Here is a 17974-nt window from a genome sequence, read left to right as displayed (position 1 = left end):
AATGCTCTCCTTTCTGATGTACTTCTGAATTAATCTACTTTTCTTGTTTGGCTTTCCAATTTAGCCTTCGAACTTGCAGAGAATTGTATTATCACGCCTACCTACTGTGAAAAGTCGTCATTACGACCACATATGCTTCCGAAGGTTCAAGAAGCTAGGTTCTAAACAAGAGAGAGAAAGAGGGGCAGCAGAGCTGAGATTTTTATTAACACGAGCTGTTTGTCTTTTCTTTTATGCATGACGAAGAGATCTTGCTTGTTAGGAGAGAATTCAAACCAACATTGATGTACAAATCTTGCTGTTGTTGCCACCTGTTAAGACTCACCTCCACCCCTTACTGCTCATTCCAAGCGACTTCATATTACAGAAAACCGTACAATCTACAAAGATTTCTGGAGTAGAAAACAGAATTGATCTGGCCCAGAAAAGGGGAAAAAAGAACGGCAAAGTATTTGCTTTCGCACGAGGAGAAGGAACTGTACGTAGTTGTAATCTAAAAGCACTCCATCCTTAAGAGATAAAGTTGATACAAGAACCCTCTATTTTTAGGACTACACCGCAGACCTCTTAACTTGAAGCTCAACTATTCTCTGGAGCTTAGAGCCAATCGGACATGATATTAAATGTATAACCAACGTTAACACCTAGCTGCCTTAGGAAAGAGAAAGCACAAACTCGTTCTCACCACATGAACTGAAATTACAGTAGAAAATGCATTCGTAGAGCAGGAGATTTTCGCCAAGTTACTTGAAAATTCCAAAGGATGCTGAAACAATTTAACTTACAGCACATCCTTTAAGGGCTGGTTGCCCCTGAGTCACAACCTGTCTCAGGTTTATGCGCGTCACTTGGGGAAGTCAGAGCAAGATAACGTCCTCTCTGGGCGCGTGGCGGAAGATGCTTTGCATGCTTTCGTGATCCAACGGTCCATGGCAAGTACACCCCTGTACCACCACGGGGAACCCTTCTAGGGCTCATGACCACTGGGCGAACTGGAGCTAACATAACCATAGGAGTCCGCATGAGACCCCATTTGGGGATCATATTCATTGGCTCATAGCCATTTGGTATTGTGCATGGAGATGGAACGCCAGGTTGCCATAACGTCATTGCTTTAGACAAAGGTGTTATCTCCGATGGGTTGCTGTCTACTGTTCGAACTCTGAAGAAAGTAATGCTTACCCTCTTGTTTAGGGAGGAGCACATAACATGCCGTGCTGTATCAGAACTATTTCCCCTCATGACTAAAAGAGACCTGAAAAATGTTTTTGAATTAAAACCATTGGTTACTCTTTACATTATGCATACGGAGGCGTAGCTATGATACATACCCTTCCTTCAAAGAAAGCATGAGAGGTCCTCTATAATTCCCTTCCCCATCACTTACAAGCATGCGACCAAAAGCCATTGTTGATTCAGAGAGGAGGAGGGTCGAAAGAGGCTGCTCCAAGTGAGGTGGTTTAAGAAATGGTTGAGAATATTCCCCCTACATAATAAGCACTGTCTTGGTTCACGCCCTTCTAACATGGAGATGTGATGCAGGAATAGACAATTGAATTGCATTGTTGAATAAAAAGAAAATGAGTGAAGTCAACAATATATACCTCATCGAAAAAGTTAATGATGCAGCTGTTTGGTTTCCTACTTTCTGGAATCAAACGCCATTGAATCAAGTGGTCAATTACACCTCGGAGAAGCGCTGGGATTGGCTCAATATAGCCTGTAAATGCAATTACCAAACGTTTTTTAACCATTTGTTGTCAAAATATGGAAGCATAACCAGCAAAAATTATCTGCATAATTTTACATGGTTGGGGTAATTAAGTATGCAAATTGATGATTACTTATAAAAAAACATACTTTTCTGGAATTTATTTGTTTCATCTTCTTTTATGTGCCCGAAAATAGGAACCCCAAGCTGGACCAACTCTCTCCTGTTTCCTTTTGTCTGCTGATTGTATAAAATAAAGGTTTCCCCTGAAATCAATCGAGAAAACGAATTTAGACCTTCGTACCACGAATAGAGTCCCAGAATAAATCACATTTTTACAAGAAAGATGTGGTCGTGTAAATTAAATCCCAGCTAGTAAAGTTTATAGGATAACGAAGATTCAATATCATATAGTCTTCTATTGGCATAATGGGGTTGGCAGATGCCCTGTGCAATCAATATAAGGTAGTATTTAACGTTAAAAGTAAAAAATGAATGCCCAAACCTGCTCAAGCAAACCTACAGAAGATGTCCTTTACAATCTCAAAACTTCTGGCCCAAAAGGAAACAACTAGTTTAACTATAAAAGGATCACGAATCACAGGATCCACCTGAGAGTTCACCATTCCGACCAGCAACTTGGAGTTCATTCACAAAGTCATTCAATTTAGAGAGCTCAACATCAGTGAATATGTCTTCATACAACTTAAGACCTCTAACAACATTCACCTGCCATTCAACGTATTCCCATCAACAATCATGCTTCTGCCTATACAATAAAAGCGGAAAATAGTAAACAACAAAGGGCATACCATGTGCCCTTTTACTGGCTCCTTAGCTACGAACCCTTTTGTCATCTTGATCTGTTCACGGCGCGCCTCACATTGGTCGTGGTTAGAACATAGGTCCATGTGTTCTGAAAAGGGCTGCACTTCTTGAGACCCTACATTCAATATTAGACAGGTGTGAATATCGAATTGCCGATATAAATGTTAGACAAAATCCCAGAAATTCTCTCCTTGTATTTGACAAGGTCGTTCCTCAAGTTCAAAAGCTTCCTAGTCAAGACTGTATCTTTTTTCTTGTACAAGTTTAACCTTTACCATCACCAAACCAGTAAGGATCAAACATTTTAATAATGTTGATAAATCTTTATTTTTACACAGACAAAAATGGCAGTCATTAGCAGCATTCTGAGTTGAACTATTCTTAGGAAATTAAGGAGATAAAAATTGCAGCCCACTTGCAGAGCAGTGAATGTAACCAGAGATACTGATCGCCACTGCTGTTCAGTGTTCAGTGTTAACTAAAGGACCATTTACTTCTCTTGGGACTAACGAACAATGCAAAGACTGAACCTCGGACTTGCCACAAACATTAAATGTTTGCTAGTTTCTTCTGTCCTTTTCCTCCCTCCCTAAAAGATATTTCCTAAACTCATTTTCTTTATTCAAATGCTAAAAAGAAAAGGTTTGCAATTTGCAGTTCTAGAATAAAAATTAGAACAAGAATATATCACTTCCCTTTCACCACCGCTGGAAACATTCTCAGCCTTTGCTAACAACAAAAAGATACGATGGCAGGCACCACTTTTGTTGTACCGAGTGCCACTAACATACCCAGACAAAAGAAAAAAGGAAAGCACTAGCAAGCAACCTTTCAAAGAGTACTCAATGGCGAGTTGACTCAACGAGTTGAAAATCCGAGTCAAAAGTTGTCAAGGGAGCAGTGGTGGGCCAATGATATATATGGAGAAAAAGCCCAGCAGAGACGGACAGCCATGCCGTCCGTCAAAGATCAACGGCTGAGACCAGCCGCCGCCGGCCCCATCAAATAAGTCAAGGACAAAACTATAATTTTTTGATTTTTCTCTGGTACCTCACGCATCTCAAGGTGGACTTCCCGTTAACAAAGATCGCAATTACGTTGCAAACCATAACCAAATTTGCATTGACAGCCCTCAACGAACTTCTCGATTTCCTAAAACTGTCCATCAAATCCTCGGGGAAATACCAACCGCTTTTACTCCCCAAAAATCCACAAAACTCATTTACTCAAAAGCATCTGATCAATTTTAAGCGAAAAATGACATCCACCAGATAGCACTGGAAATTTCATCTGGATTCTTCCATAAAGTCTCACTGTCTACACCAGTCCAAATCACAATGCTATCTGGAGGAAAATTCACTTTTTCTCGGAATTCAACCAATTCTTTTTACACAAAATAAATTTGTTCAAATCAAATAAATTAAATCATAATACGAGTGCATTATTTATTCTCTTGAATTATATATCATACAAACAATTACATTGCAAATATCATATAATTGATTCAACTTTTGCCAAATGTGATCGGTGTTAGAATTTTTCGAGTTCAACTTCAAATCAAATACCTCTCTATCTATTTGATTTCCAGAATGAAAAATCAGCGATGAAAGTTTAACTGAGGGTAGTTTTTATTTAAAATTAATTATTCTTTAAAATATAATATATTAAAAAATACGTTCAAAGAGAAAAGATACCTGAAGGTAAAACACGTTTATTATGTGAAATCTTTGAGGCCTCCAAACAAACAGTTCTGGGGTTCTTAGATTATCACAAATTTAGTTTTGATCTAAAAACTCAAGAAACCATATCAAACATATGAATTATAAATCAAATGGAAATATAGATGAAATTTATTACCAGAATGGAATTAAAAGAAAAGAAGTAGTGAATATTGAGAAATGAAGAAAGCTTGGAAAAATTACCTGTGTCTGTAATTTCAGACGTGAAATCTTCATCCACTACCTCACCTCCGCTGTTTTCATTATTCTCCAACGAACTTTCCAGATTCTTCTCTTTCTGTTTCTCTTTGTCGTTAATCGCCGCCGTACAGTCACCGTCGTCCACCACCTCCTGAATCTTCCTCACTTCCACGTCAATATTCTCCGCTTTCTTCTTCTCGGCGACTTTATTGAGCTCCAGTGTGACGTCAGCAATCGAGTAATACTTCTGCATCTGCAAAATCGGGATCCAGTTCAATCTACGGCGGTGAATTGCCGCGAAAGCCGATTCGTACACCCCGGCTCCACCCTCCAGCTGCGTGAGGTGACAGCAGAGTGCATCGATGATGGCGTTAGCTGCTGCAAACTCACCGCGGAACCACGCGATGATGGCGTCTTTGGCGAACGCCTCCGATGCCGCCGTCATCATCGGAAGCTGAGGCTGTTGCACCACCGCTGGCACCACCATTGGCTTCATTGGAATCCGATCGCCCTGTGGCAATACGCCGGCCGCCGGCGGCATTCCAAACACTCTGGTTAGCGTACGTAATTTGTCAGGTGATAAAGGACCCTTTTTCTCAACTTTTCTCGAATGCCCTTAAACTGTATTTGTCAGTATCAGATGATTCGTTAGGCGTCAGCCCGTATTTCGTAGTAGGCTTCTTGAAAATTTTGCTGGGAAATGAATTCCCTTTGATTTTCAAAGAGCAGAAAAAATTAAACTGGAGAAAAAGGGTGGTGATGAAAGCGAGGGTTTGGGCGTGGGGGGTTTATACTTTATAGGTGGATTTATATGGCTTCGGAGAGCGTGGTGGTGGAAATGTCCGTACCTGTGGGGAACACTTGCTGACTTGTCAATATATAGCAGAAAAGAAAATCACTAGCACAGTAATTAATAGTTAATTTAAAATTTACTAAAATATAATATCCGTCACTTTACGCGACTGTATTATAAATTTAATTTTATCAAACTAATACTTAATCCTTCTCTATAAATATGCTAATTTCGCTATAGTCGAGTTAACTATAAAATCTGTGGAATCTGTAAACGCGATCATGTAAATACGATCCTAACAAAATATTAATAATGTACAAAAACTCGTGTTATAATTTGTGATTATAATCAAAATACTTCTACTTAAATAAATCAACTATTCACGCTGCATTACCTTGTAATTTCATATGAATTATCAAAACATTTTAGTATGTACGGTAGTTGAGGTCGATGTTTTATAAATAAATTTTAGTTGTGAATTTGAATTTCGTGAATCGTATATGTACTTATTTTATTTTTTTATTCAAAATTTATTTAAATAATATATGATATATTATTTGATTTATTAAAATTTTGATATAATTAAAAAAATATTTTGTGATATGATAAATCCCACGTGGAAGTAACTTTTCCATTCATTGGCAAATTAAAGTCGGTTTTCTGAACTTAATGCACTTTTTTATCGAGGAATCTTATCAACTCTTTTAATGCAACGAGAGAACGAAATTAAGGTTACATTTATAATTTTTAATTAAAATAATTACCTTGCCCTCCATGATGTAATTATAAGTAATTTTTTAAAAAAATATTTAATACCATTAACATTATTTTGTTTTAATAAATAAATTCTCGTTAGTCGAAATTTTTTAATTTATTAGTATTATCAAAATAATTGAATGAAAATCCTTATGTTACTCCCAATAATTTATTATTATAATTTATGTAAGTTAAATATTTTTTTTTCCTCACCAAACGACCACTATATATCTCCACCCTTATAAGAGTAGTTTGATAAAAAAAAAAAAAATTATTTTACCTACAATAAGTCAGTACTAAGTTAATTATGAATAAATATAATTTTTATTGAAATTTTGTACTAATATTAATAAATTCGATAAATTGTTACAAATATACCGTGTTATTTGTTAGACATAAATAATGTCAGGGACATTAGATTTGATTTTTCAAATCACAGGAGGTCCACTTGTAATTATATCAAACCCCATATAAGAGTTGTGTAATTATTCCTTTATAAAATTAAGGATTTGAACTGATTTGTAAAATATTGTATACTTTTATAATAACTAACAATTAATTATATTGATTTACGAATTATAAAAATTGAAATTCGTGATGACAATATACATATAAACATTAAACCCTCAAAAATCCAAAAATAAAGAAAGTCAATTGGAATTGAATTTGTCTTTATCCAAATTCAATATAAAGATACAAAAAAATAAAAGAAAAAGCAAACAAAACAAGTTATAGATGTACTATATTCCACCTCATTTAATACGATGTCATCCTCAAATTCATATTGGAGCAACTCTACATAAATTAGTTTTTATCCCATAGTTGACACACACACACACATATATATATATATATATAATTTAATATAATTTATTATATTTGTGATATTGTAAATGAATACATTATCTTTTATAAAAGAAAAAAAAAAAAGCAATTTGACTTTCTGTGTTACTTAAATAGGTTGCCCTATTTAAAATTGATCAAATCACTGCTCTGTCTGAAGATAATTTGCTTTATTTTAAAAAAATATTTTACACATACTACCTATTATAGAAAAATTGATTGCATTTATTAATATATATATATATATGTAGTTTCTCATTATCGATCGATTACGAAAATTGAAAGTAAATATTTTTAAATATAAGTAAATTACATAAATTAGGCCCTAATTACGTTGATTATTAAACAAACCATACAATAGATGTATCATTGATTATATAATTTTTATTAAATTATAAGTTATGGAGGTTGTGGTTGTGGGCTATGTATTTTAGCATGTTATGGCATATGGTAATCTACGCCACACGAGGCGGACCCTTAGGCAAGGCGGGCCCCGCGTATTGTTCCCAATTTGGGGCCCACGCCTCTCTCTGATGAGAGCAGTGGGCCCCCAGGGCAAGTTGGGTGGTTAGCTCCGTTTCGGGTAAATTGTGACCACCAAGGCAAGCGCATTACGCACATGCACGCGATTCCATACCGCCACCACCACTGGCGTAGGATATCATTTCAACCCCCCACCACACTTTGTTTGCTTCTGGAGCCGGCTTCGAGCCAACTCTTATTATAAATAATTATATAACTTGTGAAATTTCAATTAACATACAATAAAAATTTATATGAATAATTACACTGTTTTTTTCCTAAAATTTGATAGAATTATACATAACTTTTTTATAATATGAGAAACTATATCTAGTATTATTATATTAGCAAAAAATTAAGAATTAATTATATTTTGTCATCTGAATAATGATCAGTTCTTTGTTATCTAAACTTTTTTTTGTATCAATTTACCATCTCATTTTTATGCAATCTATTCAAAAATTAAATAAAAATTCATATGCAGTCGCGGTTGACTTATTACTAACTTTTGCAGGTTAAATAAATATTTTTCTAATTGAACTATCCTTATACATCTTTCACACGCCAATGCATATGAGAAGATATATTTTCACCCTTACAATGGTAATTTGGATTGAAAATATTTATTTGACATTTTAATAAGTCAAATAAAGGGTAAATATTAATTTTTATTTTTTTTATAGTATCAACAAATTCAGTAAAACTTAACTAATGAAACTCGATCTATTATATAATAACAAATGAAAAGGGTACTAAAAATTACCAACCTTTTAATTTTATTTTTTTTAGTATATGAGATAAGTGTTGCAGCTAAAAGAGGGTTGCTGTCTTGTTCCATGGAATTTCTCCTTAAAGTAAAAGTGGTTTCTTTAGTAAAAATGAAATGATTTAATATTGTCTTTAAGGAATACTATAATTAAAAGTGAATAAATGTAAAAGTAACTTTATTAGGAAAGCTTGTTGCCAACCTCTTCTCCACCAATTATTAGGATAATAATTAATAATTGTAACACATTTTTTTATTATTTCAATCATGTTTAAATATTAATTGTCTGAATTAGAAATATTTCATGGTTAGATAGCACGGTGTAACAAGATTCCTTTTGTTACAATTGTACGGGGACAATTCCATATATTGTTATATATTATTATTAGGGTGAATTACGATGAATTTTTATAAATTTTGATATAATTATATTATATTTTTGTTATTTAAATAATCAAACACAATATTTAAGAAAATTATATAATTATTGAATGGAGATTTGAAATTGTTAGTTTCGTCCTTATTGTATTTTTTTTAAAAAAATAATCGAAATATCATAAAAGAAAATGAAGCGAGGTGGATAAACTTAAAAAATTTTATATACTTAGTCCATCAAAAAAAATTTTAAAATAAGTAAAATTATAATACATAGCCCACAAGTGTATTTTGATCATTTCATCACAAAATACATAAAAACTTGAATTAGACGACTGTTAAAATCAAGAGGTATTTGTAATTTTCTAAAATTACAAGAAAGTATTTGTAATTATGCCAAATTTCAGGAGAGCTCATTGAAAATTATTTATTTTTTCTAATAATAATAATAATAATAAATAATTATTGTTTGTTTTTTTAATAATGAAAATATCATTTATTTTAGAAAAAAGCTGAAGACAACGGCTCGGCGCGGTAGGCAGCTAAAGCTGTGAGATGCGGAGGCCAAAGTGCGGGATTCCGTTTCCTTTTTAAGGCATAAAGTCAAGTTAGAGCGCACATGAGAGCCGCTATTTCAAAAGCTTCAACCTAAGTATTACCATAATTTCTTCCAAAATATTAAACTAATTATTTTTCGAATTTTTTCCCTAAAAAAGGAGCAACCTAAATTGGTGTAATGAAAATTATATCCTCCCTCTATTCCAATACTATGCAAATTATTTGATGTGGGCACCAAATGTTATTAAAGGATCGAAAAAGGTAAAGATTTTAAGTATTTTTACAATATTTCCATAAAAGACGTAACTGAAAAACGACAACGCCGCCTGTCACTATTTAATACGAGAGGACATTTTTTTAGTTTATTTATATGAAATAATTTGACTGAATAAACATAAGAAAGCGATTTTCTTTTTTACTTAGACGAAGAAGAAAATATTTGGTAGTGATGCGTACAGTCTAAATGCATATAGCAATAATTTGACGAGAAGAGTGATGCATATTATTTATTTATATTTAACTGTAAAAATACGCGTCTTTTGGAGGTGTTTGTAGATTTAAATACATGTATATGCGTTTTAATTATATATAATTTAAAAATAATAATTTCAATAATATTTTGATTTTTTTCTTTTAAATTACTTAACTATTATTGGATATATGTTTGATAATGGTTGTTAGGTTGATTCACTATTTGGATAGTGATTCTCCTTTATCTATCCATTGTCTTTTAGCAACTTTACGCATTCGCTTTTGGAGGCGTTTGTACGGTGGAGATTAAAGAATCGTTTACGAGGAGGGATATGGACCACCCAAATTTCTTTGATGGGATACTTCTCTTTTAGCATTTTAGGTAAAAGCACCGAATTGTTGGAGACACAAGTGGTTTCATCACCTCCACTACCTAAATTTAAATATGATAATTTCAAGATTTTTTTTTTCAAAAACTATTTGCCTTTGCTAATTAAGAATTATAAATCCAAAGTATAATTATGAAAATATCTAGCCCTTGAAGTGAAATTAAAGAAATTAAAAGAAAATATAATTAATATAATATTATAGGTATGATCTTTAATGCATCATGTTCTATTAAATTCAATAATACTATGTTGGAAATGTTTTTTATAAAATTAAAGTACATAAATAGCAGTGTATCATCCGAGTTTTAATTTTCAGTCTTTAAGAGCATTTTGGTGAGTTCAACACCAAAACAGATGAAGTGGATTCAGTTAATTTTTAGCCAACTATTAAATCAGGAGAGGGTATTAATAAATTTTTAAATAATGAAAAGAAATTTATAATTATACTAAATTTTAAAAGAATTGCTGTAATTTGCCTCTGAAAAAAAACTAATCTATACAATATGGGCATGTTCTTAATTTATGAGAGACAATTTGCTGATATGTTTTTTTCCAATATTTTGTCGAATATAGGACCAAATTTCAATTAAACCACAAACCGGTCTATGTACGCAAAATCAGTATTCAGTTTCCAGTCAATCTTGAATCGAATATTCCTAAAATTTCAATGTTATTGAAGAGGGCTATAAGTAACATCAGCATCAGCATCAGCACCAGCACATAAAAAATGTCAATATTTGAGTTGGAATTGGTCTTCGCATGCGTTAATGTATATGGTGTACGTGTGATATGTGATGTGTACACCTTTGAAATCCTATGTAGGTTTTACTGTACATTATTAACAATACTTGGTTTAAAAATTACATTGACATTAAGTATCTTTATAATAATTCTTAAAATATACTCTTTTTTTTTTTTAATGATATGACCAAAATTTAATAAATGTATATGAAATGATTAATTCTTACATTATTTGAACATGAATGGAGTGGCATCTTATTTTTCTTTAGCAGTAATGTAGACAAACGTCTCACATTGGTTGTAGATGAAGTGTTTATATAGTTTATAAGCCCCAATGCATCATCTTCCTAGTGAGATGTCTTTTCAAAACAAATTGTGAGACTCATGTAAAATCGAATCAGATAATACCTCGCACATGGGACACCGATCTAGTAGTAAAGCGCATAACTTGGCGCCATTTGCAAGGACGAGGCCATGTACCCATCTCAAACCCTCTCATTTCGAGGGCTAATAATATAAGAAAACGTCCTATATTGATCGAAAATGAGAAGTTTGAGTGGCTTTTAGGCCCTAAGATCTCATTTTCTTAGCGAAGGGTCTTTTCAAGTTGAGCCTTTGAGACTCATGCGGAAATAAATAGAACAATATCTTACGTAATAAAGTACTGATATAATCATAAACCACGTCAAACAATTAGAACTCGGATACATGAAAGTAGGTAGGATGAATATAGATATGTGGCATGGAAGTCATGCAATGTCATGGGCTTTTGCTTAAAATAATAGTACACTTTTTCATCTTTTGAACTAACTGCTTTTCTTTGACAAGTCAAGATTAATTGAGTTCCAAGTTGCAGTCATTGTCAATATCTGTATGTGTGATACGTAGAAACCTCAAAGAGCCAAACACACAAATGCCTCTACCATTTGTTGGTAATAATAAAGCACAGGTGTAAGAAATTAGGCCAATAAAGATGCCCTGCGTTTGAGTCGTATACGTGCTGTTTTAATGTATGTTTAATGATATTACACAACCCTTGATACCCATCGATTATATTTATAGAAAAAAAGTAAAATATTTAGACTTAATTAGGGCATAAATTTTATAATAAAGTTGATAAAATATTTTAAATGGTTGTTGTACGTGCAAAGCACTCATAAATTTGAATAATAATTAAGCTAAAAATGTTTTAATTAATTAGTATTACATGAAAAGACGACTGACAAATCAATATGTTTAAGGGTCATTTTGCATATATCATAGGAGCTTTTGGACCCATTCAAGGGAGATATATATACAATTTTAGTCCTCATGAAGTTCACGTGAAAGGAGATCAAAATAAAATTCAAGAAAGATTTAAAAATTTAATTAATCCCATTTAATAATGAAATTACGAGATCAAAGTGGTGATCGCGCAATCTTTTTTTATTTTATTGGGATTGAATAAATCCGAGCGAGTTAATCAGGTTGTGTTGTAGAAATAAGTAGTTTGAGATGTTTGTAATCATAAATTAAAAGTATGTTTATTTAATTTTGTATTAATTCATTATACGTTGTTAAAATATATTATATTTTTTTAGAAAAAATTACTAATTAATTTATTTTTAATTGGTATGGTGATGTATTAATTGACTTTTGACTTTTTAAGGATGATGTAGTTGAAGGACATAGTGTCTCTTGCAAAACACAAAGGTTTCAGCTTCCAAGTTCCACCCCTAAACCCCATCCCATCCCTATTATTCGCATATAATAAATAATTTTTATATTTTAAAATATATAAATCAACATATTATATATAAAAAAAATTAAGAATATTATTGACACAAGAAAAAAATTAGTGCAATAATGTCATAAATTACTGTTTGTGAGTGAAAAATATATATATATTTTATATTACATATTGAGCTTTTAACATCTCTTTTTAGTCAACAATTTCTTTATAAGACAAATAGCTGCTTTCATTCTTACACATATAAGTTAAAACAAAAACAAAAATAAAAACAAAAACAGGTCTCCCTCAAAGACAACACAGAATTACATGTACCAATCATTTGATTTTGATGGTGGATGGATCATTGACCTCAATTCTTTACAAATACACTACACAGAGTCTTGTAAATGTTATAAATTGATTCAGATTTAGAATGTACCGAATAGAATATATATTTTATCCATATGCTCGATGTACAGAGTATCGAATATAACATTTAAAAACAAAAAATACATAGTCATCATCATCTTTCAAAAAAAAAAAATTAAATTAAATGTGACTGTTGAGATCTGTGGACCATAGAGTTAGCATTAATTTAAAAATCACTTTATGCTTCTAATATTTTTTATTACATTATTGTTGCAACAAACCAAGAAAAGCGTGTAGCCTTACCACTCTGTTCCTTATTATATCATATTGAAAGGCACTTTACTCTTCAAAAACTCTTTAAGACACCGTTGAAATATTTGTTTTTTCCCCACACTTCAAATCTGAGGCTGTAAGGTGGCACAAGTCAACTCCAACTTTCATCATTGCATGTCCGCTTGATTCCTAATTAAAAACCCCCCACCACATTGCAAGTTGCTGTCGTTTTATGACATTACATGGCGAGATGCAACAGACTTTGAAATAAAAATAAATTAATTTAAATTTTTTTAATGTATTTATATAGATGGTACACTTTGTGATATTTTGTATGTATATATACTAACAAGTCCAAATTTTTATTCAAGCATAAAAAATAAAATAAAATATGTAATGAAGTGTTTGCAAATATTTGATATAAAACAATGTCGTGGATTTGGATAGATGAATATTTTGAAGTTGTGATGGGGATAGGAGGAGACAATGTTATTATTTATGTTAAGAGGAAAGGGCTCTCGTGATTAACGTTGTCATCAAGAACCATTTCATGTCATTCTTGAAATAAATTCTTTTTTTTTTTTTTGGGCTAAAATTTCATATGTTGGGCGAATATAAATATTTTGAATCGTATAGTAGAGTAAGATTAAAAATCAAATATCTAAATTTGGCTTGTGTATGAGAAAATCGAATAAAATTTTATCAATACGTATACACAAGTAAAAATAATATTAATAGTCATAAATAATAACATTCCTTATTTATTTATATTTTCCATTCATTAATTTATACCAAAATAGTAAGTAAAATCAACACTAACATTATAATATGGAACCAAATTGAGTTTGAGCCTATTTTTTGCTAATTTCCGAGTCGTGTTAGGTACAAAAATCAACTCACTAAATCGGGCTTAATTTAAATACTCGGACATTTTTGGTCCAGATGCAATTTGACTTGGGCTAATATTTAAGTGGGCCGAACACACCAAATTGATACTACTAAGCCCAACCCATAGTGTGCAGTTTCTTATTGCAAGCCCAAGCTCGAAGGCCCACACTATGACTGAAGAACTGCAATTCGGCCGACAAACTAATTTCAATTTGTGTTTGGAATTGGCGGATTTAAAATTAGAGTTTTGTCTGATTCAATTCATAGGTTGAACGGTTCTTGCAAAATCAAAAAATAAAAAAGGTATTTTGGAGCTTTCCGTTTTTGTGAGTCAGTCAACGGTTCAGACAGTCCGACCATTTGAGCTCGATTGGATTGCAAAATATTGATTTGATAGATTTAAGAATAGAAATTTCATCCGAGCAATACAAAGTTTCTTGTAATCGTTTGATATTAGAAAGTATTTTCAAGTCTTTTTAGACTATATTGTATGAAATATTTTTTATTTTTTTAAATTTTTTATATGAAGTCACTTGAAATTATTATTTCAAATACTTTCTTCAATCAAGATATCTTTATCCAAATGTGGAAAATTCTAACCTGAATCGAATTTGACTAGATTTGAATTAATTGTATATATGACAAGTGTATTATTAATACACTTACAATATGATTGATTTACAGCTCAAAAAAAGTGATCAATTACATGATAAGTGTATTACACTCGTGATATGATTAATTTGATTTAATTAAGAATTTCCAACAAATGTAGCCTTAAACAGACAAAAAAAAACAAGAGAAATTTACATTAAAAACAAATTCCCATTAAACAAATACACACTATTGTCTCAGTACTTATTCAATCAACCAAACAATCACAACAACAACGTATACATCTCAAAGCTGAATTCAAACTCATAGTTTATTCATGCATACAAATTAAACTTTACATAGTACTCTTCACTTGAAGGAAACCCCGTTGTCGTCACCCACACTTGTCGTTGTCCTAATCTTGATCTTAGCACGATTAATGTAATTCATAACCTTATCATTGAAACTGTCCCTTCTCGTAGTAGTTCTTGCAGCAGCGGCAACGTTGGACGATGCGGCCGACGACGACGTCCTCATCTTGTCCTTCACCTTCGTGATATAATCAGAGAACTTGTCGTTGCTCTTGCTTGCTTCCACTTTCTTTCCATCGTCGTAGTTGGAGGACTTAGTCTTGGATGCAGACTTCTGACCATTGAGAATCAGGATGTCTCTTCTAACAGCATGGTCATCAGGGACAGGTCTGTCGGTACTGTGTTTGGTCATTTGAGGTTGTGGGATTGGGTGATGAGAAGAATTAGTGCTGGAATGGTGGGAGATGCGGTGGATTTTGGCTTTGAAAGGGGAGATGGAGAATGCATTGCAGATTTTCTTGCACACACCTCGGGAGTTAGGGGTGTTTTGATTGCGTTCCATGTTGGCTGCTGCTGAGGTTGTGATGAGGAGAAAATGATGAGACATGCAGTGGGAATTTAAGGAGGAGGGATTAAGGGATGATTAGCTGCTTAATCACGAGATTAATGTGAAAAAGAGGGATATTTGTGAGCGACTTTATGTGGGAATTTCCACCTAATAATTGTTCCTTATGGACTTGTGGATTCCTCCATCTACATATGAAGTAATTTTTTAGTAGTTTTGAACATTAATGGAGCTTCTTTTGATTCCTCTTTATGACATTTGGTGTACTCATCATACAGAAATTTTCAAAAGCTTATACTACAATATGACACGGCTCGACACTAACACGACTTCGTATAATATATATATATATTATAAATTAATAATATAAAAATATATAATGTCATGAAGGAAAAGATCGACGCATGTATGTCTTAATCATATTTGAGTTCTTAACCAAATATCGTGGCTTCAAAAATGTACATAATCAAGTAATTTTCAAAAGTAAAAATAACTACCAATCTTGAAATAACATGCATAATGAAAAGTTTCGAATCATTAAAATTAGTAAAATTATTATGAACGGTTAGAGATTCTTCAGTAATTTCATCCACAAATAAAAGTGGAATGAAAGAGAGATTCAAGAAAACATTAAACAGAAAAGAGATTGAAGATGTTTCAGTTTCGTGCGAGAACTACTCAAGTTTTCTTTTTCTTATTCTCATTTAGCCACAAAAGTTTTTCAAATTAATTCTTTTTTTTAAAAAAAAGAAGCCCAATTCGTGTTCTAAAATATGTCGGACACAAAGTATCCATTTTTTGTCCTTTTTTTTTACTATATATTTTCGAACAAGCAAATCCCATATTCAATAGGTGTTCAAAGAATATCAATATTTGATATGTCTAATTTTTTGAAATCTCCGAGCAATATATCATCCATGACATAATACAGACAACTTGCTGTTGTTTACATTTTAAGTGAGGTAGATGTCAGTAATGGTTCAATATCACTTTAACTCACAATATTTTAATTAACGATTCTTAATCTCTGTTTTCAAAATTAAACTCCGTCTTAATCATAGGGGCCGACATAAGTTTGAGGGGGTGGAAATCTTTGTAATAACAAGAATTGAGGTGAGGGACTAGAATTGGAAAAGATCTGTAGCTGTCTTATTGTATCACAGAAATAACGCAACATACTTTTTGCCCACGAAGGAAACAGTGGAGTCGATGATACTAAGAAGGTGTTGGATAGGAATCAGATTCCAGTCTTAATTTTTACCTCAAAGTCTACGATCCAGTCATTTCTTAGTTGTAAGAATCAACCAAAACCGAAAGCCCAAATGTGTCAAGGTAGCATGACACAACTGAAATCAGGTTAAAATCGATTTAAATCAATTATATAATAAGTACAAGACACTTACAGTATGATTGGTATATATAATTTAGGAAAGGTGATCAATTATACAACTAGTATATCACGCTTGCTATGTGATTGATTTGATTCGATCAAATTTAATTTAAAAAAATGTTCTGCATAACATAGATCACGTGATGGAATAAGAAATAAGAGGGTGAGGTGGGAGTGGGGTGGAGTGCTGTCATTTCGGAGGAAAGATTTTAAGATAATTCTTGTCAGTATGGAGATTTGAACTAAAAGAATCTGGAGAAATTTTGCCTAATTTAATGGTAGTTCGTGGTTGAATTTTATAAGTTGTTAAGATTGTTGTTGTAAATTGTAATGATGATTTACCCGAATAAATAAAAACCAAAATTTCAGTAGTATCAGATTCTTGTTTTTGTTGTTTGTCTTCTTTCCGCTTTAGTTTCAAAATAAGAATGTTGAGGTAGGGCTTGGCGGCAGCAGTAGCCACTGAGAGAGTCTGAAATAAACTTAGAAAGCTGGAGCAATAAGATAATGAGGTTTCCTTAACGCCACATAATAAACCACATATGATGAACTGAAAGTGGCTCAAGACTCTGCCCGACAGAATCTGCATGTAGAGCAAATTATAGGCGAGTCGGTGACCAGACATATTCAGAATCAACTTGGAGAAGTTAGACCGAATGTTATTACTGCACAACGTGTTTATATCACCTTCAATTTTCGACTGAGACAAGAAAAGAAATGACAGCGTATCATATGAAAAACTCGCAGGATAGTGGATGTGATTTGCTTGGCATCTTGTCTCAATGAGAAAAGATAAGATGAAATCAATTCTAGTTGAAATGAATTTTTTTTTAATATATGATTTGTCGAGGATAAAAGTATAATAATGATAGTTAATATAATGTATAAAAATTGATTAAATAAGAAAAAGAAAATGTGACAGTGATATGTTTTTTTTTTTTTTTTGTTAGCACCCGAAGGTGGGGAAAACTTTTCGAGGTCCCCATCCTTTTTTCATTGATATGTTTTTCTTATGAATAAGTAAATACGTTTGAGATATTTCTTTTTTATAAGAAAAAATATTTGTACACAATCAAACAAATCAGCCTAGTAGGATGAATACCATCCCAATTGTGTTGGTATTTTACCCTCAGCACACGCATCAAAGAAACAAACACACACGCGCGCTCTGAGGTAAAATTACAAAATTTGTCCCACAATTTAA

The 17974-nt window shown here is 32.5% G+C and overlaps 1 protein-coding gene across 1 annotated transcript; it reads right to left on the bottom strand.

Annotated features, from left to right (window-relative positions):
• Positions 1-439: 439 nt before the first annotated feature.
• On the bottom strand, positions 440-5285 carry LOC105163227 (RNA demethylase ALKBH10B). Its single transcript, XM_011081496.3, has 7 exons — positions 4462-5285; positions 2524-2654; positions 2323-2440; positions 1861-1977; positions 1605-1720; positions 1332-1486; positions 440-1255 (listed from the first exon to the last, which is right to left on the bottom strand). The coding sequence occupies exons 1-7, from the start codon at positions 4997-4999 to the stop codon at positions 796-798; spliced, it is 1635 nt and encodes a 544-aa protein (XP_011079798.1). The 5' UTR covers positions 5000-5285; the 3' UTR covers positions 440-795.
• Positions 5286-17974: the final 12689 nt, after the last annotated feature.

The sequence above is a fragment of the Sesamum indicum genome, linkage group LG6 (genome assembly GCF_026168435.1).
Source record: "Sesamum indicum cultivar Baizhima isolate 11 linkage group LG6, ASM2616843v1, whole genome shotgun sequence".
Classification (NCBI taxonomy): domain Eukaryota; kingdom Viridiplantae; phylum Streptophyta; class Magnoliopsida; order Lamiales; family Pedaliaceae; genus Sesamum; species Sesamum indicum.
Note: the sequence above shows the minus strand (reverse complement) of the source record. Positions and strands in the feature narration are given on the sequence as shown.

Coding starts and splice junctions, on each gene's coding strand:
- LOC105163227 (XM_011081496.3), bottom strand. CDS start 4,999: ATGCCGCCGGCGGCCGGCGTATTGCCACAGGGCGATCGGATTCCAATG. Junction 1,978..2,322: donor TCGGAATGGTGAACTCTCAG/GTGGATCCTGTG, acceptor GATTGATTTCAG/GGGAAACCTTTATTTTATAC. Junction 1,721..1,860: donor AACAAATAAATTCCAGAAAA/GTATGTTTTTTT, acceptor TTGCATTTACAG/GCTATATTGAGCCAATCCCA.